Source organism: Zingiber officinale, chromosome 3B (genome assembly GCF_018446385.1).
Source record: "Zingiber officinale cultivar Zhangliang chromosome 3B, Zo_v1.1, whole genome shotgun sequence".
NCBI lineage: Eukaryota > Viridiplantae > Streptophyta > Magnoliopsida > Zingiberales > Zingiberaceae > Zingiber > Zingiber officinale.
This window is the reverse complement of record NC_055991.1, coordinates 809,101-835,332: the sequence shown is the minus strand read 5'-3', so window position 1 is coordinate 835,332 and position 26,232 is coordinate 809,101. Positions and strand designations below refer to the sequence as shown.

The 26,232-nt window shown below is 36.0% G+C and overlaps 2 protein-coding genes across 2 annotated transcripts; both read right to left on the bottom strand.

The window, feature by feature from the left end:
* Window positions 1-205: 205 nt before the first annotated feature.
* LOC121967933 lies at window positions 206-4,270 on the bottom strand. Its single transcript, XM_042518473.1, has 9 exons — window positions 4,091-4,270; window positions 3,941-4,010; window positions 3,781-3,838; window positions 3,630-3,691; window positions 2,058-2,290; window positions 1,284-1,377; window positions 1,100-1,180; window positions 630-755; window positions 206-390 (listed from the first exon to the last, which is right to left on the bottom strand). Exons 1-9 carry the CDS (start codon window positions 4,268-4,270, stop codon window positions 206-208), a joined length of 1,089 nt encoding a protein of 362 aa, XP_042374407.1.
* A 15,261-nt stretch (window positions 4,271-19,531) lies between these two features.
* Window positions 19,532-26,176, bottom strand: LOC122055375 (novel plant SNARE 11-like). The gene is made up of 10 exons (XM_042616790.1): window positions 25,706-26,176; window positions 25,051-25,143; window positions 24,455-24,548; window positions 24,339-24,376; window positions 23,365-23,453; window positions 22,212-22,291; window positions 20,974-21,030; window positions 20,785-20,877; window positions 20,633-20,707; window positions 19,532-19,728 (listed from the first exon to the last, which is right to left on the bottom strand). The coding sequence occupies exons 1-10, from the start codon at window positions 25,777-25,779 to the stop codon at window positions 19,654-19,656; spliced, it is 768 nt and encodes a 255-aa protein (XP_042472724.1). The 5' UTR covers window positions 25,780-26,176; the 3' UTR covers window positions 19,532-19,653.
* Between the last annotated feature and the right edge of the window lie 56 nt (window positions 26,177-26,232).

Sequence of the window (26,232 nt, the reverse complement as noted above, 5' to 3'; positions counted from 1 at the left end):
CTATATATCCACGCAAACATAACAAATACTTATTCAAAGTTAAAACTGAACAAACAGGTGGGAATCTGGAAACACAGATCTCTGTTAGTGCTAGAAACTTTATACAAAACGCTACAAAGTTAATGGTACTTAACTTTGCTGAACCCTGCTGCTAATTGTTTAAGTATAGAGTTCCTAGCTTTCATCCATTACAGATGCATCTTAGTCACATTCGCCCGATGATGAGCGATACCCTTTCAAAGAAATCGCGACACATGACTGCGCTGAATATGATGTCTTCCTTCATCCAATCCCAAGCTATGCTCTCTAAAGTCCCTAGTGAAGAAACATGATACATCCACTCACCTTCATCACCTTCATGTTGTATCCATGTCAAGCTAAAGCTGTAACCTGGGGCGGGCCAAAGTCACATTAGCATGAACAATATAAATTCATATCCTTTAGGTATAGAATGATCTTATAATGCAATAACGAATCACAATTAGGTGTGCAATGATCTACTTAAAATAGCAGAAGATGCAATCTTCGCCAACTCGAAAGTAAGCATAAACATTTGATAATACAGGGAAAGTGACAAGGAAATGTTAGGGAACTAATCATTTGTCTAGGCATAGCAAAGGATGTATTACCACTAGTTTTGTGAACCACCAAAATTGAGGGGCTTTCAGTTTGATTATCGACATAAAAATCCATGCCCACTAAGAACCTCATAAGAGTCTGGAATATGAAATTGCTGCGATCGTCTGATTGCTTACCTACAGATAATGAAATAAATTCGATAAACTTGTGAATGATGGAGAAAAATCAATCATAAACACAGATACCTTTATCCTCTATAAGAATATATAATAGACAAGACAAAGTTACAAATATGCCATGAGCTGGCACAAAAGACACCATAGAACTCAAGCTTGCTACAAATTTCAATTCTAAGACCTCTTTAAAATTTGATTAGCAAATTTTCCATTTAGTATTAGAACTTATAGGACACGTAACAATCTCCATAGGTTGTAAATTCATAATGTAACAAATGAAATTTTATTTGTATCCTCGGTATTATCATGGAAGATTAGGCTATAAAGGCAATGTGCAATAGTACCAAGCTCAATCATTAGGTGTCTGGGCAAAACAAGCTCAAACACAGTAGGGTCCAATTTTAGAAGACAACAATCTCCATAAGCTGTATATTCATAATGGGGAAAAAAATGAAAATCTGTTTCTATGCTTCATCATGGCAAAGTGATTATCATACCATAGCTTCATTGATTCAATAGGACTAATACCCGGCTCAACTATTAGGTGTTTGCGGCAAACAAGCTCATACATAGTAAGGGCCATAACGTTGTTTGTATTCATCTCTACCCCAGGATGATAAAGCTGAAAGAAATTGGAAATCATCTCACATCATATATACAAGAGATATCATCTATAAATTCATGCTTGTGATGAAATTTCGCTGCACAAGAAAACAACAAAAGATACTCATGAGAGTAGGATCAGTAGCCTAGCTAAGTAGGGTTGAGTAGTGTTTTTTTACATTGCAATTTTATCTCATTTAAAAAAATTATCAGTTTTGTCAGACAACCTTGTGATCCATGAACCAAACTTTGTCAGTAGTAGCCCAAGAGGATTAATTTTTCCAATTGAATTTCTTTGTAGTGATAGTCTGATCACTTACAAAAGGGATCAGAAGACAAAATGGCAAAGTCTCTCGATTTAAAGAGCAAAATAAGGGAAACAACAGCAGCAGCAACAGATTGTGGTGGATTGCAGTCGCAAGAATAGTAACTCTGGTGTGAATAATGTTCAAAATAATCAAACGTCTAGATATTGGACTAGTTATAATTACAGATATTTCCCTATATAATTACATATTCACAAAACTCACCGAAAACATAAGCAATTTAGCATACCTGGACTGCTGAAGTTTCTCTTGTAGCATTCTTTCTGTTCAATGGTGTAGAGATGAAATTTGATTATGATATTAATCAATTAGGATGTCTATTCTACATATACGCACAAAGGTAATATATTAGAGGCTAGAAGTATTTACTTACCATACTGGTACCAGTTTTTTTGTTATTATAAGTAACGATTGTCGACACTTTGTGTTGAGTTCCATTTTCCTCGCATGGTTCTGTTATTCTCTGGCCTGGAGGGCTTTTAGATATTTCTTCAGATCTAACTTTAGAATTTGTACTTGGAGATGTAAACAACAGAGTGTTATTCATATCTTTCTTCTTCAATAAAAGATTCTTAAGTTTTTCAACTTCATCCGAGAGCTCTTTGGCTGTGAAGAAAGTTTTAAGGTTCAAATTTTATCAGCAATGTAAAACAAGAAGGAGAAAAAATACTTCCAAATCATGAACATACAAGTACACATCACAAAGAAACAACCAGTTCAATCTAATGCATTAATTAAAAGATAGAAATTGAATGCATGAGAAGGAATCACAAGTTCACAACAAAATGATTGCTTGGTAACACAGTTGTTATGAATGCCAGTAACCAATTTTAGATAACCAATATGATAGTATAAATTCACTTGCTGCTGGGTCACCTAATCATACCACCATCTACCAACCAAACAATAATAATCGAAAAGCAAGTATAAGCGCAATTTTATTGTCAAACAGGTAAACAGTGGTAAATATGTGCACCTTTTTGAAAATATTGTAAAGAAAAGAAGGCATATTGATCTGTTGATTTCATTCAAATATGCAACTGTTATTCAGATCCCTGGTTTAAATGTTGAATCACTACACATTGATCAGTTCTGCTATGTAGAGTTACATTACAAAAATAAATGACATTTGTTCTATAGTTCCTAAATAAGTCTGATTATCTCGACACTTTAAATTCCTCATACTTGACCCTAATTAGACTAGTTAGGAAAGTTACATGAAAGACGATAATAGACTAAGTTGAGCAATTTTGGAATAAAGCACAAGGTATTAATTTAAAGAGAACTAACATCCTGCAAGCATTCACTAACCAAAAAGAATCAAGAGATAACTTAAGAGTAACAACTAAAGAATTCAAAAAAAAAGAACATGGAATTATGAAAGGTTATAGAGATATTAAAATAACCTGCACTGAATACTAACCCGATAAGCCATAGGTCTATAGGCCGTATGACTTACAGGTGAATCACATTTTTAGTAAATACAACAAAAAAAGGGGCCAAATCTGCATGTGGCCCTAGTTTGGCATGTAAGTGCATTCAGCTAACAAACAAAGGACCCTAGAAGTCGCTTAAAGAAATTTTGTATAACCACTAGTTATACATCTAAAATATTTTAGTTGAGTTATGCAAAAGAGGTACATGCACAAGCATGATAAACCTTTTTTTTTTGTTGAAACTGTGGCATTTCTTGAAAAGCCGGAGAAGGCTCAACCTAACAGCATTAAGCCAAACATCTTCAGCCTCCATAAGGTATATTTTATCTAAACGCTCTAGATTGGAATGTTACAAAGCTAATTTGTCACACATGATACATTGTTAAACTAGAATCAGGAAACAGTCATTTTAGTAGCATTTCTTAAATACAGAACTTCTCTCAAATGTGGCTAAACAAGTGTATGATAAAAGACATCTACATTCAAAAAAGAAAGAAATGCACTCTCACATTTCTTGCCCTCTTCAAGCAGTAACATTCTACATTCATCATATTTCTCCTGAAATGAATCCCTGCAAACATATTATCTTAGAAACTACTTCCCTGTTTCTGAATAATACAGCTCCAGCCACTTATTAATGGATATTTAATAAATTCTTACAGCTGTTGATGAAGCCCCTTGTTTTCTTTATTCAACTCTTCTATCAAGTCCTCCACAGCTACAAGAAGCCAAAATGTCAAGTGCATCATTCCTATGCCATATAAAAGGCATCTCTATAAAAAAGACCCATAAGAATGCTGAGAAACTTTCTAGATCATACCAGACTGAAAACTTCTCAACTCGGCATCTCTTGTATGGTTCCACTCCTCCTCCTCTGTGAACTTCCTTTTCTGAGCATAGTGAGCTCAAAATCACAAAAAAATAATCATTTTAGAGAATCAACTAAGAATTCAGTCAAAAAGTAAAGTACCTTCAAATTCTTGTATTTCTCGTAGAGTTTGACATTGAGTGATTCCATCTGTGCCAAGGAAATCAAAAGCATTGAGCAATTAATGTACATGAGATCCATTGTGATGATGTCACATCCCGAGGGTGTAGTTCTCAGTACCCCACTTGATGACGATATAATAACAGAAACCTTAGGAACCATCTAAACAGAAGAAAATTCATCAACTCTATATATCATATTCTTCCTAGACAACAACACGACATGAAACAAAACGTAAAGACAACAATGAAACCAAACCAGGAATCAGTAGGTCAAAATCTTGGAGCAACTTAAAGTTGAAATCGATTATAATATCAAAATGGTGCATGTGCCTACAAAACTAGAGGCTAAGTGGGTAAACCAAATAGATGTGCATGAATTTAATTTTATTTAAGAGGTCAAAGAAGTAAATCACAATCTATTATTACAACTTTAAGTTATTCTTAGAATTCTCCATATATATATATATATATATTAGCATCTTCAATTATAAACATCAATAAGCATATAACATTTTTATATTATAATTTAGCATCTCATCTTTATCATCATTTGTTGTCATCAATTACGATAACTTCTCAATTCTTACTATTTAATAAGATATATAGGTTATCAATCGCATAATATCAACATGAGTAAATATCATAAATCATATGAGTATCAGCATGTATATCAATAACCTAGAGCTGAAAAATCAACTAAGAAGTGAACAACTAAAGCCAGTATCATCATAATGAAAAACACCATCTGACGTATGGGCTAACAGCCCCTCACCGGTGGAATGCATAACAAACACTGACCTCAGGCCAACTCGCTACCACATATCATGTGGGCAGTCGGGTACTCTGAACCGCATGCGAACACGCTACCACAACAAAACATGTGAGGCATCCAGTTATAAAACTAGACTCAGAATTTTCATTTCTAGGATTTCATTTTACCATCTTTGTTATTTTACTTTAATCTTTTTTACCATCATTGTTCAATTCTAAGTTCATATCTTCAATTCAAGTCAACTTTTAATATGAATCATGATAATTCATTACAGTATCATCATAAGGTTTGCAAGTAAAAGGGTAAGTATCAACAATATGCAATATCAACTATATGGAGTCAAGCAAATTTAAAGACAGGTGATGTGGGGATGGATAAGAGCCATGTCGAGAGGAGAGATTTTTTCCCTTCCTCCCTCCAAAAGGAATACTTTTTAGACTTCTCTTCCTCCTTTAACAGAGAACACCTCTTAGACTTTTCTTTCCCTTCCCCCTTAATGGCATCCTTCAATGGGATGCAACTCTTGCCCTTCCCTCCAAGAGGCACACCCCTTGGCTGGCCCCTCTATATAAAGGTTAGGGAAGGGAAGAAATGGAGAGGAGAAAACAAAAGGGAGGACTGTTAATTCTATTCTATTCTAGTTTCCGACCCACGAGCCGTCTTCGGCCTCCTCACAGCCTCCAGCAGCTGACGCTGCTCACAGCCGGCCGACGCCCAAAGCCGGATGACACGTCTTCAGCTGTCCTTTAGATCATTATCGTTACCATATGCCCCTCAAATCCAGCCGACTGTACATGCCCGATGACGATCCAGCATTTATTCCTTTGATATAGCCTTATCTTCGGCCTTTAAGCCACTATTCTGTTCCGGCCATCGAATCGTTGTTGTATTCCGGCCTTCGAGCTATTGTTGTATTCTGGTCTACAGGTCGTTGTCATATTCTGGCAATCCATACCGCATCCAGCTCTGAGTCGACAGATCCCTATCGCATCCGGCTCCATGTCGTCAGGTTCGTCTCTGTGCCATCAGATCCGGCTACTCCGGCTCACATTCATCTACTCTTTCGGATCACGACGACTCGATCAACATCGCGGCCAGCTCACCAATCCATCCGAGGACGCCCCCCTGGGCCAGGGTATGTCATTGTACTCATTCTTTATTCATTTCATTATTCTACCATTAGTTTGTTCCTTATATATCCGTGGGATCTGCCTCGAGCATCGGGGTGCCAGGGACCGGGGAATCCCGGGCCTGCCTGCAAATAGCGTTGACCAAAAGACTTATGATGACTTGGTCAACAAAGAAGACAGCTCATCACCTCGCTTCGCTCCGGGTCATGGAGATGTGATCAACATTCCAACAACGTCATTTGGGCAGTTCCATCTTCTCAGATTCCCAGCGGGATCAACAGGTATCAACAGAAGAGTAGGTTAATTTTTAAAACAACTTTTCCCATCTTAATCCCCATATGAACTCACATGTGAACAAAAAGTAACATCAATTATGTACCCTCCAATGATTTTATTATTTTAACTCATTTTGCTATTTGTAATATCATTTTAATCCCCTTTTAAAACAATTATACAAGTATATATAATCTCATTTATCTCTCTATTCATGCACAAGGATAAATGTATAAAAGTCAAATAATAGATGTACCCACTTTTAAATAACAAAATACTTCGAATGTCAGCAGATCACCGTGATCCACTCGAACTCATATCTACAAATATAATATGAAAATAACTCAAACCTCGATAAATCTTTAATAACATTAAACAGATCAAATCTTAATCTCGCTATCTCAATATAATTCTCACTTCTATATGACACCTGCTACCACTATCGTAAAACAACTTGATTTAACCAATTTAAACAGAAGTCTAATAAAATATATACCTCATGAATTTCCTTCGACCAATAAAACTACGAAGGTGTTTTGTTGCTACGAAACGCTCAAGTCAATCGAACCTATATGACAAATAGTAATTAGTCTGACAGATTGATTCATTTTTCTTCAACATCAATAAATCAATTTTATCAATGCTTACCCCCAATTGGTCGTTGTACAGACAACAACTCTTTTGAACGAGAATACTGGATACGAAGGAAACACTTATGATTCCCCTTGGTCTGGACAATACGAGCGAGTGATAGAAATAGCAATGCATTTTGCAAGGAACAAAAGCAAGCAACAATATTTGTTGCTGTTGGTTGAAACAAGGAAGAAGAAGAAATAAAAGGAAAGCTACTGAGACAAGAAGGAAAGAGAACCTTTTTCTCCCTGCTGGTAGCCTCGGAGAGCTCCTGCGATGTCCGGCAGCCGCTGCGTTTGAAAGAGGGGCAGCACCACAGAACAAGGGAAGGGAGGAGAAGAACCTTTCTCCTCTTCAGTGATGGCCTCAGCTAGCTCCAACGGCTCCGGCGGCAACCTAGCTAGCTCCGGCGGCTGTTGTCGCGGCTGTTGACTGGGAAAAAGAACAGCATCCCTAGCGGCTACTGTTGGCTGTTGGAGAACGAGAAGGCAACAAAAAAATGTTGCTGTTCTTTGATGCAGGAGAGCAAGGAGCAGAGGGAGAAAAGAGAGAGGCGGCGTCGGCGGTGGCCGCGGCAGCAAGGTGCTGCCCTTGAGAAGAGACGGAGAGGGAGGGGGCTGCTGGGTTTGATGTCGCTGGAAGGAGAAGAAAAGGAGCAGGAGAAATGGGGAAGAAGAAGAGAAACAGAAAAGGGCGGAGCGATGGGGCGTCGCACGGACGGCTGTACGGCTGCGTAGAGAGAAAAGATGTGAGAAAAAAAAAAAGGAAAGAGTCGAAAAAACCTTAATTTTAATTTGAACTAACGTAATCCTGTAATTTCAAATCCAATCCTATTTTAATTTAAGAGTAAAGTAAATCCTCAATTTTAAAAAAACTTTGTTTGTAATTTCAAATCCAAACCTATTTTTATTATGTAAAATTTTATTTGCTTCAACTCCTTCGTACTCCCTCATGCAAATATTATTACCTAATTGTCCCTCAGATTTTTTAAATCCAAAAGATCAAAAAATTAGTATAATCTTACTATTTTATTAAAAATCTTTCCCTTTTACTGACTAATTTTGGTGAAGCCTAAAATGCATTTACGTTAATGTCCTTTTTTCTATTTACACTAAAAATAATTCCAAGATTTATTAGTAATTCCACAAGCGAAACATGTGATCTAGAGTTCAAGACTCGACTGCGACATATTATTATGAATTTTTCTCTTTATTAATTTACTCTGATTATTTTATATAAAAAACTATATTTCTTTTTGGTCCCACATCTTACCTCTCTACTGCATATTCTAGTATAAAGAGGTCTCTAATTTGCTTGGGCAAACAATTTGTGGAAGTTAAAAGCAGCATCTAAAAGACAACTGCTGACTCTGATTACCCTAATTGAAAGTCTCCATTTAATACCATACCTTCACAAGCTATAGACCAGTTATAGTACTCATAATTCCCTTGAGCAACAGACAGAATGAACCAAACCATTTGACAAACATTTTACTAGGATTGCCTGGATGCTATCAGTGACTAGAACAAACACTAGATTTTCTATCCCAATTAATAATTAAACATATCAAAATCCAAACGATCCCATTTACTCTCATGACCAAGTAGCACCTGAAAAGGACCTTAACAGAACAACACATATTAGCAATTATTAACAGAAGATTTCAGCAAAACAAAATAGAAAAGACAAACAGCAAGTAATCAACTTAAATTGCTTATACTTTAGGGGTTGTTAAATGAACTACAGAAGATTCCTTAAGACAAGAGAATGAAGATAAAAACCAGTGCTTCTATGCAATTTCCACAGCCAAAGTGCATCAATAATGCATTTCATTGATAGATTAAAACTGATCATAGGCTCTTTTTGATCGAGCAACTAACGAGAAAAAGGATTGACACAGTAAAGTTAGTAGTGAAAATCAAGTAGAAAAGGAGAGATTTTGCTTTACCTTAGCCTTTGAAATTGCCAACGCCCATCTTCCTCCCAGTCTCGTTCTTTCTGACAAATCCGTTCGAGAACACGAAACACGCGTCCAGGCCACCGAGGAATGCTAGCGCCGCGGCAGATGTAGGAAATTGAAGACGGATTTATGCAGAGGAGTCACAGTGGGCAAGCTAAATTAAGGGATGGAAAGCCTCCAGGACAGATCTCGAAACATAGAGCTGGTGGGTTCGACAGCTAGTGGGCCAGTCGGTAGCGGTGTCAGGATGTGCACATATGTTGGCGGTGATCAGATTTAGGGCAAACGGCAGCGATTCAGCAGGGCTGGTGGATCTCCGGAGGGGAAGAGAGTTCGCCGGCGGGGCAGAGGCGGCAGCGACTCAGGTGAAGATTAGATTAGGGCAGTTGAAGTAGGCGGTATTCTCTCATAAAGATCGTTTTCAAAATGCTAAGAACCCGGGGCCTATAACGTGTAAAAACGAAGGAGAAAAATGAACAGGGAAAAGAGGGATCATTTCGAAGGGATCGACAAATAAAATTTGATTAATAAAAAAGAAATTAATTTTCTTCCAAAATTATATAACGTGTTTTTAAATAGGCACATAAACGACATTTTTAAAAGAAAAGAACTAAACGAAAAAATAAAATAAAAAGAAAAGTTCCAAAACTTATTTTAGAAAAAAAATAAAATTAAATGATTTATTTGAATAGGTTGGATCCTATCATTCCACCGCCCTTCAAAACAACTTGTCCTCAAAGTTGTTTAACAATAAATTCTGAAAAATTTTCTTGAACGACATCATACAATTCCCATATTACATCATCGATAGATAAGTTGTCCCACTAAATTAATAGATAAGTCTCCTTTCTAAAATAGCATAAGGTTGAAACTTAGCTTCACCGTCTAAATTCACCTTAGGAAGGTGTTGTTGAGGAGTAAATTTGTCGCCTAATTTCTTCTTTAAACAAGACACATGAAATATAGGATGTATTTTAGAATCTTGTGGAAGCTCCAAACAATACGCAACAGGTCCAATACGCTCTATCACTTTATAAGGACCATAAAATTTCGACGACAACTTCATAGAGGTTGAAGGACGAATTGAAACCTGTTTGTATGGTTGAAGTCTTAGAAAAAACCCAATCTCATATTGCAAATTCTCTCTCCAAATGATGTTTGTCGGTCAGTTGCTTTATTCTTGCTTGTGCATTGCATAAGTTATTTTTCAAAAGTCTCCCAAATTTATTTTTGAATACCGGATCCTTTTTTATGGAGAGTTGCATGAGAAAAATGAAGCAATCTTTCTTTAATAACCACTTTGTCTGATAACCACTGATTGATGTAATAGTATATTGTCTCTTGCCTATGATGTAAACTTCTTTTCCTTGATTTTGGAAGCGCATTGTTAGTTGAGAGAAATTTCATATTATGTCTCATAATGTTCTCAACCATTGTACTCCAAGTATAACATCACATCCATCTAGGGGTAGAAGGAAGAAATATGTGATTAATTCATAATTTGGTAAGAAAATTTTAATACTATCGCACTTTCCTGAACTTGTAAGTGATCGTCCATCCACCACTTTAACATCAAATATAGATGCTTGCTCTATTTTTTGTTTAGGCCTTCTTGTCAAGGTTGAGTCTAGAAAATTGTTGGTGCTTCCTGAATCTATAAGTATCATCACTGGTTGTTTTTAATGAATCCTTTTACTTTCATCGTTTGTGGAGTTTGTAATCCTTCTAAGGCATGAACTGATATTTCCATAGAGTCAACTTGTATTTCGTTGATATTATCCTGTGTTTCGCCTTCATCGAAATCATCTTCTTCCTCAGAGTTCTTTATTGGTTCAATCATCAGTATCCTCTTTTGCTTGCATTGATGATCACGATGCCACTTTTCATCGCAATGCCAGCATAATCCCTTTGTCATTCTTTTCTTGATCTCTTCTTTTGTCAAATTACGAGGTGTTGAATAATGTGATGTGTTTTCACAAATTACCTTGTTATTTCTTCTTCCTTCCTCATTGATCTTTTCTTCTTATAGTCGTGCAAAGGATAAGACAACCTTCATGGTGCGGGGTTGATTCATTTTTACTTCTCGTCGTATATCAAGGCGAAGTCCATTAAAATTGCCTAGTAATTGCTTTTCTGACCAATCACGAGTTCGATTAGAGAGCCACTCGAATCGTCCTTGGTATTCTAGTACGGTTGTAGTCTGTCAAATTTTGGCCAATTCTTCATCCACATTCTCATAACAGGAAGGACCAAATCGATTGAGGAGTTCTTCTTTGAATTCCCCCTAATTTGGAGGTCCATGGCATGCTGCAAGCCAGTCATACCATTGGATGGCATCGCCTTCGAGGTTTATAGATGCTAGTTCTACCTTTGCCTTGTCCGATGTGCTATGGAAGCGAAAATATTTTTCAGCCTTTGAAATCCATCCACTCGGATCGTTATTCTCAGCGAGAAAATTCCACCTTCATACGTGGAAAGTTGTGCTCTCGATCTTCATTTGAGTTGGCTCTATGGTCATATTATTGTTGTCGAGACTGATGATTTGTTCCCCTTTTGATTAGTATGCTTGAGCTGTAATCTGCCTCTAAACGATCCTTCAATTCTTGTACTATTGTGACCAACGATGCCACAGTTTTTTTGAATCTATCCATCCTTCTCTCATGCTTAGCTTTAAATTCCAGAGCCCATTTGGCATCAGGTTGAGATCCCCCAATCGTCATGTCAGAGTGGATTTTCTTCTCTTGAGTAGGGTTAAGACCATGCGCTTGTTGGTGGATGCGGATTTGAGGTGTTGAAGAAGTTGATGCTTGATACTATAGGGTGATGATGAAGTGAACGTGCTCTGATACCAAGTTGATAAGAACCCGAGGGCCTATCACATGGAAAAATGAAGGAGAAAAATGAAAAGGGGGATAGGGTGATCATTTCGAGGAGATCGACCTCCAATAATTAAATAAAATTTGATTAACTTAAAAAGAAATTACTTTTTTTTTCTTCCAAAATTACATACGTCTCTTTAAATAGACACATAAATGACCTTTTTAAAAGAAAAGGTTAAAAAAAAAAAGTTCCAAAACTTATTTTAGAATAAGAAATAAAGTTAAAGGATTTATTTGAATAGGCTCATTAACACCCTGTTTGGAATAACTTAAGTTATGGAATTGAATTGAATTCCATTATGAATTGAATTCCATAAGGAATTAAATTCAATTCTCATGTTTGGAATGAATTGCAACTTAAGTTATAGAATTCTTATGTTTTACCATTTTATCCTTCTCTGTTTTTTCTTTTCTTTTTTTACAAAGAAGAGAGAATGAGGGCACAATGGACATAATATGGAGAATTAAATTCCCTATCTAAATCACACATAAAGAGGTGTGATTTACTTTTGCCTTGTTTGATGGAATTGGAATTGAATTCCATATCAATTCTTAGCTAAAAAATCATTCCAAAACATGGAATTCAATTCCAATTCTAAAAGGAATTGAATTCCATATCATTCCAAACAGACTGTAAAGGATCCTATCAAGATTCTTTCATAAAGAGACCATGGAAGGTTTTAAAAATGCTTCTAGCCTCCAAAATATTATAGATATATATAAGGATGAATGTGTATATATATAATGTTCAAAGGTATATATATATATCCTACGCACCTGTGCGCGACTGCCATGGTGGCAGTCCCATCAACGTCTTTTAAATTAATTTTGATGTTTTTATTAATTTCCTTTTTCATGATATTTCTCTCCGACACACCGTCCCGAAAGTCCCAAAAAAACTCTCGCAACGCCAATCCTCTCGCGACGCCGTCCAAAATTAGGGATTCACCGTTGACCCTGCGATGCGACGTTATTCCTCGTCGCGACGCAGTCCTTTGTCGTAACCCTCTCACGCCGCTTAGGGTTTCACCGCCGACCCCTCGTCATCCCTCTCACGTCGCTTAAGGTTTCGTCGTCGACCCTGCTCCACGACATCATTCATTGCCGCAACTCGTCGCAACACCGTCCCTCACCGACGGGTTGAAACTTTGTCGCCTACCCTATGTATGTTCTTCTCAAACCTTCTGCTCCTTTTTTATGCATTCTAAAAAACATATATGATAAGATCACTATCTTGAGACCTAATGCTACACTGACATTTTAGAAGAGTGAAAGCGATCTGAAACACTCGAAAAATTCCAAAAGTTTCTAATTTGATATTTGTACATTTCTAAGTATAGCGCATGCTAGTTCTGTGTTAAAATATCTGAAACGTTCTGCTCCTTTCTTTCTGAATTTTTGTATGCATTCTAATAGTCTCGGAGGCACTGCATCAATTATTCCTTTACTGGCACTCTGTGTGTATTTGGTTATGTCTACAATGCATTAGGTATTTGAAAGTTTCTATTTGTTACCATTCTTCTTGTTCGTAACTACTATTTATTTCACCTATCCAGATCTGATGGTGGTAAAAGGTGAATACACTCACCCCAACACCCCCACCAACCCGTCCCAGAACCAACACAGAAGCGGTACCTATCCAAATCCGAGAAGCAAGACGACATGGAGTAGATAAATGGCTGATTAATGATTACATATTGTACTATTCTTCAATGCCTAGCTTGGTATCTTCTCATTAGCTTTCTTTATTCATTTGATATAAGAGACAATAAGAGAAGTTATCTAGGTTTATGGATTTTGTTTTCTCCTTAGCTATTGTTATTATATTTGATACAGTGCATAAATGAGGGACCCGATGATATTAGAAAGTCAAGGGTCAAGAGGACGTGACAATCAATGGTGAAGAGAATTAGGCAGTCAATGATCAGGAGGGTGTGATAGTCAACAGTCAAGGAAAGGTGATGGTTAGGCCTCGCTACTTCACCATCCGCATAATTTTCGGTCGGTCACAGGCAGGTCAGGTCCTCAAGTCTGGGCCCTAGGACCGGTTTTGACTAGTTCTTGGTCTGCCACCTACTGATCAGATCTCCCAAACTCATGCTTTACTATACATATGGCCTGACACATTTGCCAGACAGTTCCGACCGGCTCTTCACCAGTCAGATCATGAAGGCTAGGTCCCTAGTCACAGTCTCAGATGATCCCCGACCTATTCTGCATGGCGTATTCTCTTCATCTCGCTCGGGCATAGTCCTTAGATAGCCCCTGGCTAGCTGCCCCTAGACCAGGGCATCCAGGCTCAGTCATTTCACCTCATTTGAACAATCATCTCAAGCTATCTGCGATTGAACCGAGGCAGGGTGGACAACACTAACAATAGTGTCAGAGAATCGTAACCTCCTGCCAGAGAATAACTGTTGTGAGTCAAGGAATATTCCAGGGTTCTGCCACACACTAAGAGTGGAACCTTCCTCCTGTCAATGGGAGGTCATCGAATATCTTCCCTCACCCGACAATCCCTGACACCCGACATTCTCTGGCAGTGCACAAGCTCAAAAGGCAAGTAGAGGCATATAAAATGGGAGTCCTATTCATTGGATAAGTACGTGTACATCTACACGCATCATCAGCAGTTCCTTTTTTCCTTCGTACACTGCTTCGCCAGAAAAGGGACCTGACTTGAGCATCGAAGAGCTTGCGTCAGAGACCTCTTCTATGATTTTTAGTATCTAACGCTCCGTGTACTTGTCTGTGTGTATGCAGGACCCAAGTACTATCGGTTCCGTTACCACCGGCCTTTGGTTCCACAGGAAGTCCAAGTTTCTAACACATATATAGAAATATATATAGCATGTGTCAAAGTCGTCGCTCTGTCAATGCCAACGCCACCTTCATCGGCCTTCGTGTTATTGGTGCCCGTTTGTTTCAATCAAGCATCCTAACTCTTCCTATCATAAAAGACAACATGTTTCTGTTGACTTCTGTCAATACTTCTCCAACTGTATTTATTTCTTTTATCAGCTGATTTAATGGTAAATAATGTTCAATCTTTTAGGTGTTTTTCAGATTTTTGGATCCAAACCAATAAACCATACACATCTTCGTAGACAACATGCTGCGTTGACCAAATAAACCTTATATGTATAAATTATCCTAGTACAGATATTGGATGACAAATACTAGATTAGATTGCATATGGAAAAAATATAGAATCCTATTGAGATTAAAGAAGTTTCCTAGCAGCTGGAGGGGCAAGTCCAAGACTATCCAATACGTTTTTGTTATTTGGATGCACAAGCTGGAAAATGCAGAAATTTGTTAGAAACTATTTTATAGTAATGAATGAGGGCATTGATCCAAAAGAAAGGGAAAAAAAATCTAGTCCGAGGTGGATGAGTTGGTCTTTCAACTTAAAAAAGAGGAAAGTTGATGGTTTTCAGCTTTAACTAACAAAGCAATTTGTATATCACTTTGTAAAAAAAGAACTTTGATTAGCAAAGCAACTAAATTTAGGTTAAATATGCTATACTAAAACAAAAGAATTATAATGTGTTTGTTTTGGAGTAGTTATTCTATTCCTATGAATTTTCATAAAGTTATTCCTATGGCTAGTTATAAAAATGAATTCAGAATGCCAATTTTTATGGTATGTATTTTTATATTAATATGTACATAAATGGTAGTAAAAAATGGAATATGCCATCTCAGCGACTCCACACGGTTGGCCCCACGATCACCTATGAGAAGATAATCAAAAAGTATCACGAATTGAGATCAGATGGAAAAGTATTTTCTAAACAAATATTTTTCACTAACCAAGATAACAAAATGTAGAAGTGAAATCATAAACTTCCAACCGGCAAAAGGAGAATCCTTGTTTACAGTTTGGGAAAGACTTAAAGAGATTATTAGTAAAGTGCTCCCATCATGACCTTGAAGAATAGTTTATAATTCATCTGTTTTATATGGAAATCTCTGAAGCAACCAAGGTTTCTTTGGATTTGATGGTACGGGGGTGCTTTGATGAAGAAAAATGTGAAAGAATCTTATTCATTTATAGAGGAAGTGACATCAAATCTAAGCCTATAGGGAGAACACATGAATGAGAGATCCTCCCAAGGGAGTGAAGAACATATAAAGTTTTTTGCACAATGCTTAGCCATGCACAGGATGAGCCCAAAAAGAGGTACAAAATAATTAAAGACAAATTTGGAGGTTCTAGAGTTCGATAAGACATTTTAAATCAGGCAACTTCCCAGAATAGGACATCACAACCATCGAGCTATGCAAAATTTCTAAAAAATGCATTGGCTTTAAAAGGTGACATAGAGGGACAAATTGCTATGACATTGTATAGGGGATACATTGCGCTAATACAGGATGGGAAACTTTCCAAACTGAAGGATCCTGAGAGTTTTTCGATATCATATATTATTGAGAATGTCTACATTGATAGAGTCATTTGTGATTTGGGATATAGTGTAAATCTCATGTCATATGCATTATTTAGAAGAATTGGACTGAAAGAATTGAAACCTATAGATGTGTCCTTATAGCTGGTGGATCGTACAATCAAATATCCTTCAGGGGAGATAAAGGATATATACCAATATAGAACAGAGAATACATGGCGTCGGCAGACTTTATGATTTTGGATATGGAGGAAGACACACATATTCCCTTCATATTAGAGAAGTCATTTTTAGCCACAACTAGCGCGGTATTCGATGTTAAGAGCCATCAACTCTCATTGACAATAGGTGGACAAAAGGTTAAATTTAATCTATCTAAGGCTATTCGGTTGCCTTCCGAATTGGAAACTTATTGCAGAGTGGAGGTATTAGATACAGTTGTTCAAAAAAAGGTTAATGAAGAACTAAATGGAGAAGAGGGAGAACATGATTTGTCACAAGATGTAGACCGTAATCCAAATCTATTTAGGGTGGAGGAAAATGTTGAAGAATTTGAGTCAGGCAAAGATAAAGAATTAAGGATGAAAGTTTTTCACATTAAGTTGAAACCACTACCTTCAACCCTCATATATTAATTTTTGGGACCAAACTCCACTTATCTTGTGATTGTAAATGCTGAATTGAACGAGGTCAAAACTTAGAAATTGTTAAAGGAACTTAGAGTACATAGGAAAGCCCTAGGGTACTCAATCTAAGACATAAAAGAAATAGACTTATCCTATTACATTCATAGGATTTTACTTGAAAATGATTATAAACCTTTTGTAGAACCTCAGAGACGGTTGAATCCCAATATGAAAGATGTGATTCAGAAGAGGTGTTGAAATTGTTGGATGCAGAGGTGATATATCTCATTTCGAACAGTGAATGAATGAGTCCAATTCATGTAGTCCCAAAAAAGGAGGTATAACTGTGGTTAAAAATAGAAATGATGAGTTAATTCCAGCTAGAATAGTTACAGGGTGGCACATGTGAATTGATTATAAAAAGTTGAACAAGGTGACTTTAAAAAGACCATTTTCCTTTACCCTTCATTGATCAAATGCTAAAATGATTGGCCAAACACTCACATTATTGCTTTTCGAATAGATATTCAGGATTCTATCATATTTTGATTCAAGAGAAGACTATATTCACTTGCCTTTACGAGACGTTGGCACTTAGAAGGATGTTATTTGGCCTTTATAATGCTCCAACTACTTTCTAGAGATGCATGATAGCTATCTTTTCATATTTCATCGAATACATAATGGAGGTTTTTCTAGATTATTTTTTTGTATATGGTATCGATTTTGATTCATGTTTAGCAAATCTTTTCAAAGTGTTGCAGAGATTTGAAGAAGCTAGTTTAGTCCTAAATTAGGAAAATGTCATTTTATGGTCAACTTAGGGATAGTTCTGGGGCATATAGTTTTCGAGAAAGGGATCAAGGTGGACAAGGTAGAAATCAAAGTTATAGAGAAATTACCTCCCCCAGCAAATGTGAAGGGAGTACGAAGTTTCCTGGGGCATACGAGATTCTATCAGCGATTTATAAAGAATTTCTCTAAGATTTCTAAGTCGTTCACAAAGTTACTTGTGAAGAATGCAGATTTTAACTTTGATCTAAAATGCTTGGAAACTTTTCACAGAATAAAGAAAACTCTAGTGATAGCCCCAGTGATGTAGGCTCCGGATTGGAATTTACCTTTCGAAATTATGTATGACGTTAGTGATTTCATTGTAGAAACGGTATTAGGAGAAAGGAAAGATAAAAAATTGAATGCTATACACTATGCTAGCCGAACACTTGATGATGCACAAGTTAACTATGCCACAATTGAGAACGAGTTGTTAGAGGTAGTATTTGCATTTGACAAATTCATGTCATACTTGGTAGGATCTAAGGTGATAGTTTATACTGATCATGTGGCGATTCGATATCTTTTGAATTAGAAGGATGTCAAACCCTGACTTATTCGGTGGATATTACTTCTTCAAGAGTTTGACTTAGAAATCTAAGAAAAGAAAGGATAGGAAAATATGGTGGCAGACCATCTCTCTTGATTAAATCAAGATTTTTCGGAGGAGAGGAACATCGACTTACCAATAAATGATTTTTTTTCTGGATGTGCAATTCTTGGCAGTAAGAAGTTTGAGAGCTTCGTGGTACGTCGATTTAGTCAATTTCCTAGCATGTGGGATTTCACCCCTAAGATATACCTATCAACAAAGAAGGAAATTCTTATTGAATGCGAAATATTTATTTGGGATAACCATTCTTATATAGAAGATGTGTAGGTGGTATATATAGAAGGTATGAGGAGATTCATGACATCTTATATCACTGTCACTCATCAACCTATATATGGAGGCAATTACTATATGTCTTTCCTTCCTGAGTATTATTGTCTCTCTCTTTCTTTTCTATTTTCTCTTTAGTTGTTGATCTCTGTATTCATGACATCCTACATCTTTGATTTAATCCGAATAATTAAATCTATTTAGTAAGCTGGTATTCAGTCATCAGTCTCTATGGATTCGATTTTTTATTACTTAACAATATTTTCATACACATGCAAAATTATCACCATTAACTACCTCAAGCAAACTCTAAATTGAGCATTGGAGTAGTTCTAGGATCTGTTTCCGACCCGTCTAACCCTCTTTTAAAGCGCTTCTGATACTGGAGGATTAGTTGGATTTTTTTATTTTTAATAAATTATTATTTTTTATAATTTTCAGATTATTTTAGTGTTATAAGTTATTTTGATAATTTCTATCTTTTGTATTTTAAGATGGTTAGTCTGTTTAAAATTTCTAGGATGTGAGTTTATTAATTTTTTTTTTCTTTTTAAGTAGAATCTTGTCTTCGATTAAATTTTTTTTTTCTTGTACGTCTTAAATTTTTAATTTTTTGGTCTATATAAGAATATATTTAGTTAATGTTCAAGAAATTTTTTTTAGTTTAATAATATTGTTGACCATTTACTTTTTTATTTCTTGATATTTCTCTTCAAATCAACATACTTGTATTACTTCAAGTATTCATACAGACTTGTAAAAGATTAGTATTCATATATATAAATCAACTGATTCAGTAGTCTATAAAATAATTATTAGGAGCTCCCATAAATGGTCAGTTGTGATCGTGGTGTGCAGGATTTGTTTAAACATATTTGGGTGAATGATTTTGCTAACCCATTAGAATTAATGGGAATCTATTTTGGTATATTCTCACATTTGGATTAGATAAAGACAGATTTTTTTAATTCAAGATAATAGTTTTCAAGATCCAAACCAATTGATCATCCGCATCTTCGTAGACAAAATGCTGCGCTGGCAAAATAAAACTTATATGTATGAATTATCCTTAAAGTACAGATATTGGATGACAAATACTAGATTAGATTGCATATGGAAAAAATATAGAATCCCGCTGAGATTAAAGAAGTTTCCTGGCAGCTGGAGGAGCAAGTCCAGGAATATCCAGAATGTCTTTGTTATTTGGATGCACGAGCTAGAAAAATGGAGAAAATTGTCAGAAACTATTTATATTAATGCACAATGATCGAAAGAAGGGGGGGAAAAAATTAGTCCGCAGTGAATGAGTCAGTCTTTTAACTAAAAAAAAGAGAAAAGTTGCTGGTTTTAACTAACAAAGCAATTTTGTATAACACTTTGACCAGCAAAGCAACTAAATTTAGGTTAACTATGCTATAATATGCTCTGCTAAAACAAAAGATTTATAATGGGTTTGTTTTGGAATAGTTATTCTATTCCTATGAATCTTCATTAAGTTATTCCTATGGTTAGTTATAAAAATGAATTCGGAATGTCAATTTCTATAGAATGTATTTTTCTATTGATATGTACATATAAGAAGATATATACATAATATCCGTACTTATTCAACACTAATATATAAGCAATGAGTCGATTGTTTCAACAGAGCCGTTTGATCGCGCGGCCTGAGGTCTCAGTGTGGTCGGATGGGCCAAAATGGACTTGTTGAATCGGGTAGGATGGACAAAAATGGATGGACAGGTTACGGACAATTCTAGTTCTCCGGACAGGACGAATGGACCCTTCTGCGCGAAAGATCAATGTAGAGTCGAACCAAACAGATCCTACAATCTGGAAGCGCTGGGTAAAATATTGCAGGTAGGGCTATTTATCATTGTCTAAAGTATTCCTTGTTCTTTATAACATTTCCACACAACAAACTAAAGAATATAATTATTCTAATTCTATTCCATACATATTTCATTCCCTAGGGATAGGTATCTTGTTACTTTCTATTCTATTCTAGGAACCAAATGGATCATTAGCAATTGATTTTAATTGAAATATTCAATCATGTAAATAATAATCAAGAAGTTAAAATATTCTTGGAATTTAGAACAAGGATATGAATGATGTACCTTTACAATTATAACTGCAATGACTCCCATCACTATAAGGAAAAGCATCCCCATTATGCACCGATCAGTTGCAACCTAAAATCCAGAATGGGAATCATGGAACCAAAACAGGACAATAAAGAACCGTGGCAACAAGTTCTTGAAAAAACTACCTGTCTGCCGATTTCTTTCACAAGTTTACCAGCTTTCTTTATTGAAAAGTGGATTGAATCCAGATCATTCACAACTCTATTCATTTGCTCAGTCTGCAATATTATGAAAATTTATAAACAGTTGAAGAAATGTGTGTTTCATGTAAATTGATTGTTATTAACTAGCTTATAAGGTGACAAAGGACAGACCTGAGCCTTCAGAGCAGCTGCTGTTTCTGCTCCTACATTGACAGTTTGTTCAACAACCTGTATATAAAAAATGGTCAATAAATTTCCAAATTAATAACTAGAAAGAGGACTACTCAGTTCATTAGGATACCAATGAACAATACGAGAAGTTAGTTTCCTTTTTCTTATTGAAGAAGCCATCATCCTGATCAAGTCATACTTGTCTCAACTATCTGGAGTCTACTACATGACTCTTTTCACTCCATTGTATTTTATGCAAAGTTATATCACTAATAATATCTAAATTAATTAAATCATTTTTATCCTGCCGACTTGTGTTTTCTTTGATCTCCCTTTACACGTTACACATTTCATTCTAATAGATTCAACTCTTCCAACTATAGAATCTATTAACCTTCACTGAACATATTTGTACTATCTCAACTTATTTACTTTCCTTTTATCAGCTATTGCACCTACACTAAATTTCTACTTAATAGTTAATTTTTTTTCCTAACAACCGCACACATGCATACTAAGATTTTCATCATCGTTGGATTAACTTTTTGAATGCATTGCTCCCTCACTTTTTGAATTAATTCAGCTCTAAATCCTCATTGGATTAACTTTTTGAATGTATTGCTCCCTCACTTTTTGAATTAATTCAGCTCTAAGTCTCTATCATTTTACACTAATTATGAACGAACTCGCTGCACACATTCAAGACACACTACCGTGGTAGATGTTGTTTGTAGATGATATTGTTTTGTTAGATGAAACATATGAAGGAGTAAATACTAATTAGAATGTTGGCGGGAAACACTAGAAGAAAAAAGTTTTAAGCTTAGTAGGAGATAGAACTCAATGGCGTAAAAGGATCCATATAACCGACACCACCTAGTGGGATAAAACTTGGTGGTTGTTGTTGTTGTTGTATTGCTCCCTCACAGCCCAAAACTCTAATCCATAAAGTATGGCAGATCAGTACCACGATTTTATAAAATTGAAAAAGGTTGCAGATTGCGTTAGAGCTTAAGAACTAATGCAACTTCTCTAAATATATGAACATGAGCTTCATTGAACAGCACATAACAGATCTGTTTATTTTTACCACAGTATATCATTATCTAAACAGATCTGAGGACCCATTTCACAGTATAACTTGCAAGAATTAGATCCGTATGACTCAGGTAAAAATAAACAGGAGATGAAAGAGGGTAATCTTTGGCCCAAGAGAATGCATGAATAGAGATACCAACCTTCTTTGTCCTTTCTATAGTCTGATCAGTTTCATCCATCATATGGTTTCCATGGTCCATCAATTGTTGATTGGTCATAGCTGACACATTGTATATAAGAGAAAAGAATAGAGAAATTCAGGTTTCTATTTGCTCCAATCATTTCTTTCAGAGATATAAAAAAAAACTAAAACCAAAGAAGATAGATCTATTAACTCTGTTAGACTTATCAGAGTAATATCTCATGAATATAGGTTAGTTCCATATATGTATTCATTAGGTATGAAGTTAAATTGTTATCCCTCCACTTTGCATCAGACCATATACTCTCCTAAAGTCAACTTTCTTTATCAGCCATGCGAGAATTATCAAATTTACTTCAAAGAAACTTTTTGTTCACCACATCTTGAGATATAATTTGCATCCTAACTTGCCTTTGTGGTCGCATGGTGTTCGTAGGTCTCTCACATGTCACGACATCGAATTGGGTATGCAACCATGGCCCATGTATTTGTCGTTCTCCCATTAGGATGACTTAAAGGTTTCTCTCTCTTGAGGCTAAGAAGTATTACAGACGTAGGCCACTTTTAACACTGCAAGAAGTAGGTGCATCCTTTTCTACAAGCCATCAAATCTGTCCAACTGGATGAGCTCTATGCAACAAAATAATAATAATTACCTTAATCCTTAGGATTTTTTGAAAAATTGGGTTGTTGGTTAGTGCCCATTGAGACCAACAAAAGTGACCATGCATTGTGCAGTAGAACTTTAGAACACTGCATTGATTGTGCATTGCATATGACCCGGAGGTTCAAGTTCATACAGTATCCAAGGAAACTAGCTTGGAAAATGAGTCTTCAATGTTCCCCAAAACTCCAGATTTAGAACTTAAGTTCTTCTGAGTTACACAGAATACACTTTTGTAAAATCTTTTACTTTGATCCAACAATTTATTATATATTTGTAACAAAAAAAAATCTCTCTCAAATCTTGGAGCCAACATCAAACTTATTTTCAAATCATCTAGCATCTTCTTCCTCTTAGCAAAATGACCAAAATCAGTCACTTTCTAGCATTTCTCAACTCTTAGGAACAAATGATAAAATCCTAATCTTTCTTTTATCTTCTCACATTTATATGAAGCATTTTTAACTGGATGCAAAAGAATACATACATGATGCCAACAAAACGTTTTCTTCACCAAACACATCACCACCATCAGGAACATCAAAGAGATCAATCCTTTTATTTTCACTTGCATGCCTGTAATCAACAAAAGAAAACTTTTTGAAAGGAAATGTGCAAGTATTGGATAAGAAATTTCGGTAATCTTAGTTAAGTAGATTACAAAAGTCTTTGAACATGGTTTTAAAAAAAAGAATGAAGTCTATTAAGGATATATTACACAAATAGCTCTTTTCCTAAAAACTGGAGCTTTAGGATAAAGTCAATTAATTTTAACACAATACTAGAGCAGAAGGTCTTGATTCAAATCAAGCATGCGGCAATAATAGATTCATATGTTCAATTTGGGGTTGTCAACTGAACTCAATCAACTTTGCCAAAGTCAAACCAAATGTCCAAAATATGAAAGATTGAGTGTATACTGAAATAAATATCATGAAAATATAACAAATCAAGATGGAAATGTTAAGCATTGCCAGTTCTTGATGAATTTATGAATCTCTTGAGTTATTTGGAAGTTATTGCCATTCACTCGAATAACAATGAAGTTTAAGTCCTAATTACATGTCCATAGAACTATTTCAAACCATGACTAGCACAAACTTAGTTCTTCTATCTAGTCCTCATGATAAAGAAAGGAGTCATATCTTTCAAGAAGATGAAAAAGAAGAATTCAATCTCATAATAGATTAACCATAGGGAAAAAATATGGAAACAAAAGGCCTTAAAAGCCTTAGTGGTTTGAAACCCTTGATGAAGTGAAGCGCATAATTACAAATAGTCAAACCAACTAGTTTGTTGCTGCAGCAGCTTTTAAGGGAAATGTATTCACAGTATGAAGCCCAATTCTGGAGTTTAGAAATTGTCCCATAACCATTATTTAGTAGATAAGGTAAACAGAAACAAGTACATCATTCTATTACGTTCATCTGAGGAAAGAACAGAAAAGACAGAGCTACTCACTGCTTTTTCAGAGCAACATATGAGTTTAGTTCTTTAATCTGTCAAACAAAGCTAATGAATTAGTACATTGATGTTTACAAAAAGGATTAATACTCCAGAATCTGAGGAAAATCCACCATTGATTGTTTCCTCTCATTCAGCATCTTGTTTGTGTCATGGGTATTCCTATTTTCCTCTTCCTTCATGACTCTTTCAAACTCTTTGATGAGCCTGGCATACAAAAGATGAAAAAAAATTAATTTTGTTGCAACACTTATCATTTGTCTACCTTAGAGCACATTTGCTATCGACTATATCTAGAAAAAATAGAATAACTTGGAGCTTTTAAACAAAATAACTAAAGATACACTCAGCCAAGTTTGTCTGTTGCAAAACCCAGATCTAGACACACACCGAGAATTTTAACTGCATACAGAACACCTAACTGCATCTTAGACTCCCCAATTGCTTGTCATGTCACTAATTACAATGATGCAAGTCACTCACATTTTTTACATTTAATATTGCAAAAAAAAAGACATTTTTTGCATTGCCTCGCCCTTTCAATGGTCAGTCATGAAGTAAAATAACTGTGCCCAAATTGAAGAAATTATAGATGCAGAATGAAAAACAATTCAGGTATCAATAAAAGAGTGGCAAGAAGATCACCAACAAAATTCAATAATAGTGATGACTCTGGAACATTAGGCAATGACTATCTATAAGAGAGTACCTCTTGCATTCCCTCATCTTGTCAGTCAGTTCCTCTAATTGCCTACTCCGTCTGTTGGAGTCCCTGATCTTATCCAGTTTCTGAAATCCATTTCTGTATACACGTTGGCCATTGTGATCAGTTATTACAAGGTATACCATCATTGTAATCAGTCATTAGAAGATTCACCCATCACAAAACAGTAAAAAATATCAAGGCAATATATGACTGAGAGATCTACAAAGCTTATAATTTACTCCAATTCAATATAGTGGTGATATTAAGATTTTTTTTCTAGGTCTGAATGTTGATGATAAGATGTCAAAACCAATAGAATCATGTATTTGGTGTTTCTTCCTCTTAGAAAGAAACAGAAATGGAAGAAAGACATTACAAGTCATAGTGACTATTGCTTATTTCCCTCATTGAATTGTTAGGCCTACGACATCCAAAAAATACCATGTTTATCTAGACTGATCACCTTAGCTTTGAATTGTCAATTACCTACCATTTTTGGCAACAAATGTCGGTTGTAGGGATGATCAGTTTCAATGTGTAAAAAATAAACTTAAAAAAAAAAAGATTTTTCTATAGGAAAAAGAATTGATCAACCCGAAAATTTGCCTCAGCAGTGCCTACAAAATTGTAGTATTTCAGCAAAGAAATTTATTCTTACGATAATGCCCGAAAAATATCGTTGATCTGCCCCTCCGCACGGGACAACTCCTCGCTAATATCAGACAAATCCATCTTCGAAAAGGAACTCCTCTCAGCAAGATTCGCCACCAGTACCAATCAAGATCGATCCAACTGCGTACCCTATCGAGAACGCAAATGCGCCAACTTCAGCTCCCGCCACGCTCCTCGGCGTCCAGGCGCCGCATTACAAACGAAGACCAAAACCCAATCCACGGCGACCAGATTCAGTCGCCGCGGCCGCCACGAGACTTCAGATCCGAGAAGCTGCCGGCGACCGGCTACGCGGACCCGATCGCGGCCAACTAGGATTCGTCGAGGGCGGAGATCTAGGGCTCGGAAGAAAGTGGTCGAAATATCCTCGTTAGGAGCAGAGCACGAGGGTCGGAACTCGAAACGGCTCCGACGTTTACGCGACAGCTCGTCAGTATTCGAGCTGTTTGCCTGCTTATTTATTAATTTATTTTCATTTTTTCAAAAAAAAAAAAAAAGAAGGTAAAATATTAT

Bases quoted from the DNA above. Each gene is read 5' to 3' on its own strand.
- LOC121967933 (XM_042518473.1), bottom strand. From the start codon at position 4,270: ATGGTTCCTAAGGTTTCTGTTATTATATCGTCATCAAGTGGGGTACTG. The intron at 3,839-3,940 runs GTATGATCTAGA...GGCTTCTTGTAG, and splicing joins GTTGAGAAGTTTTCAGTCTG to CTGTGGAGGACTTGATAGAA. The intron at 3,692-3,780 runs GTAAGAATTTAT...ATATGTTTGCAG, and splicing joins AAGGGGCTTCATCAACAGCT to GGATTCATTTCAGGAGAAAT.
- LOC122055375 (XM_042616790.1), bottom strand. From the start codon at position 25,779: ATGGATTTGTCTGATATTAGCGAGGAGTTGTCCCGTGCGGAGGGGCAG. The intron at 22,292-23,364 runs GTATGTATTCTT...ACAATGTGTCAG, and splicing joins AAACGTTTTGTTGGCATCAT to CTATGACCAATCAACAATTG. The intron at 19,729-20,632 runs GTACATCATTCA...CCATTTTTCTAG, and splicing joins TTGCAGTTATAATTGTAAAG to CTCGTGCATCCAAATAACAA.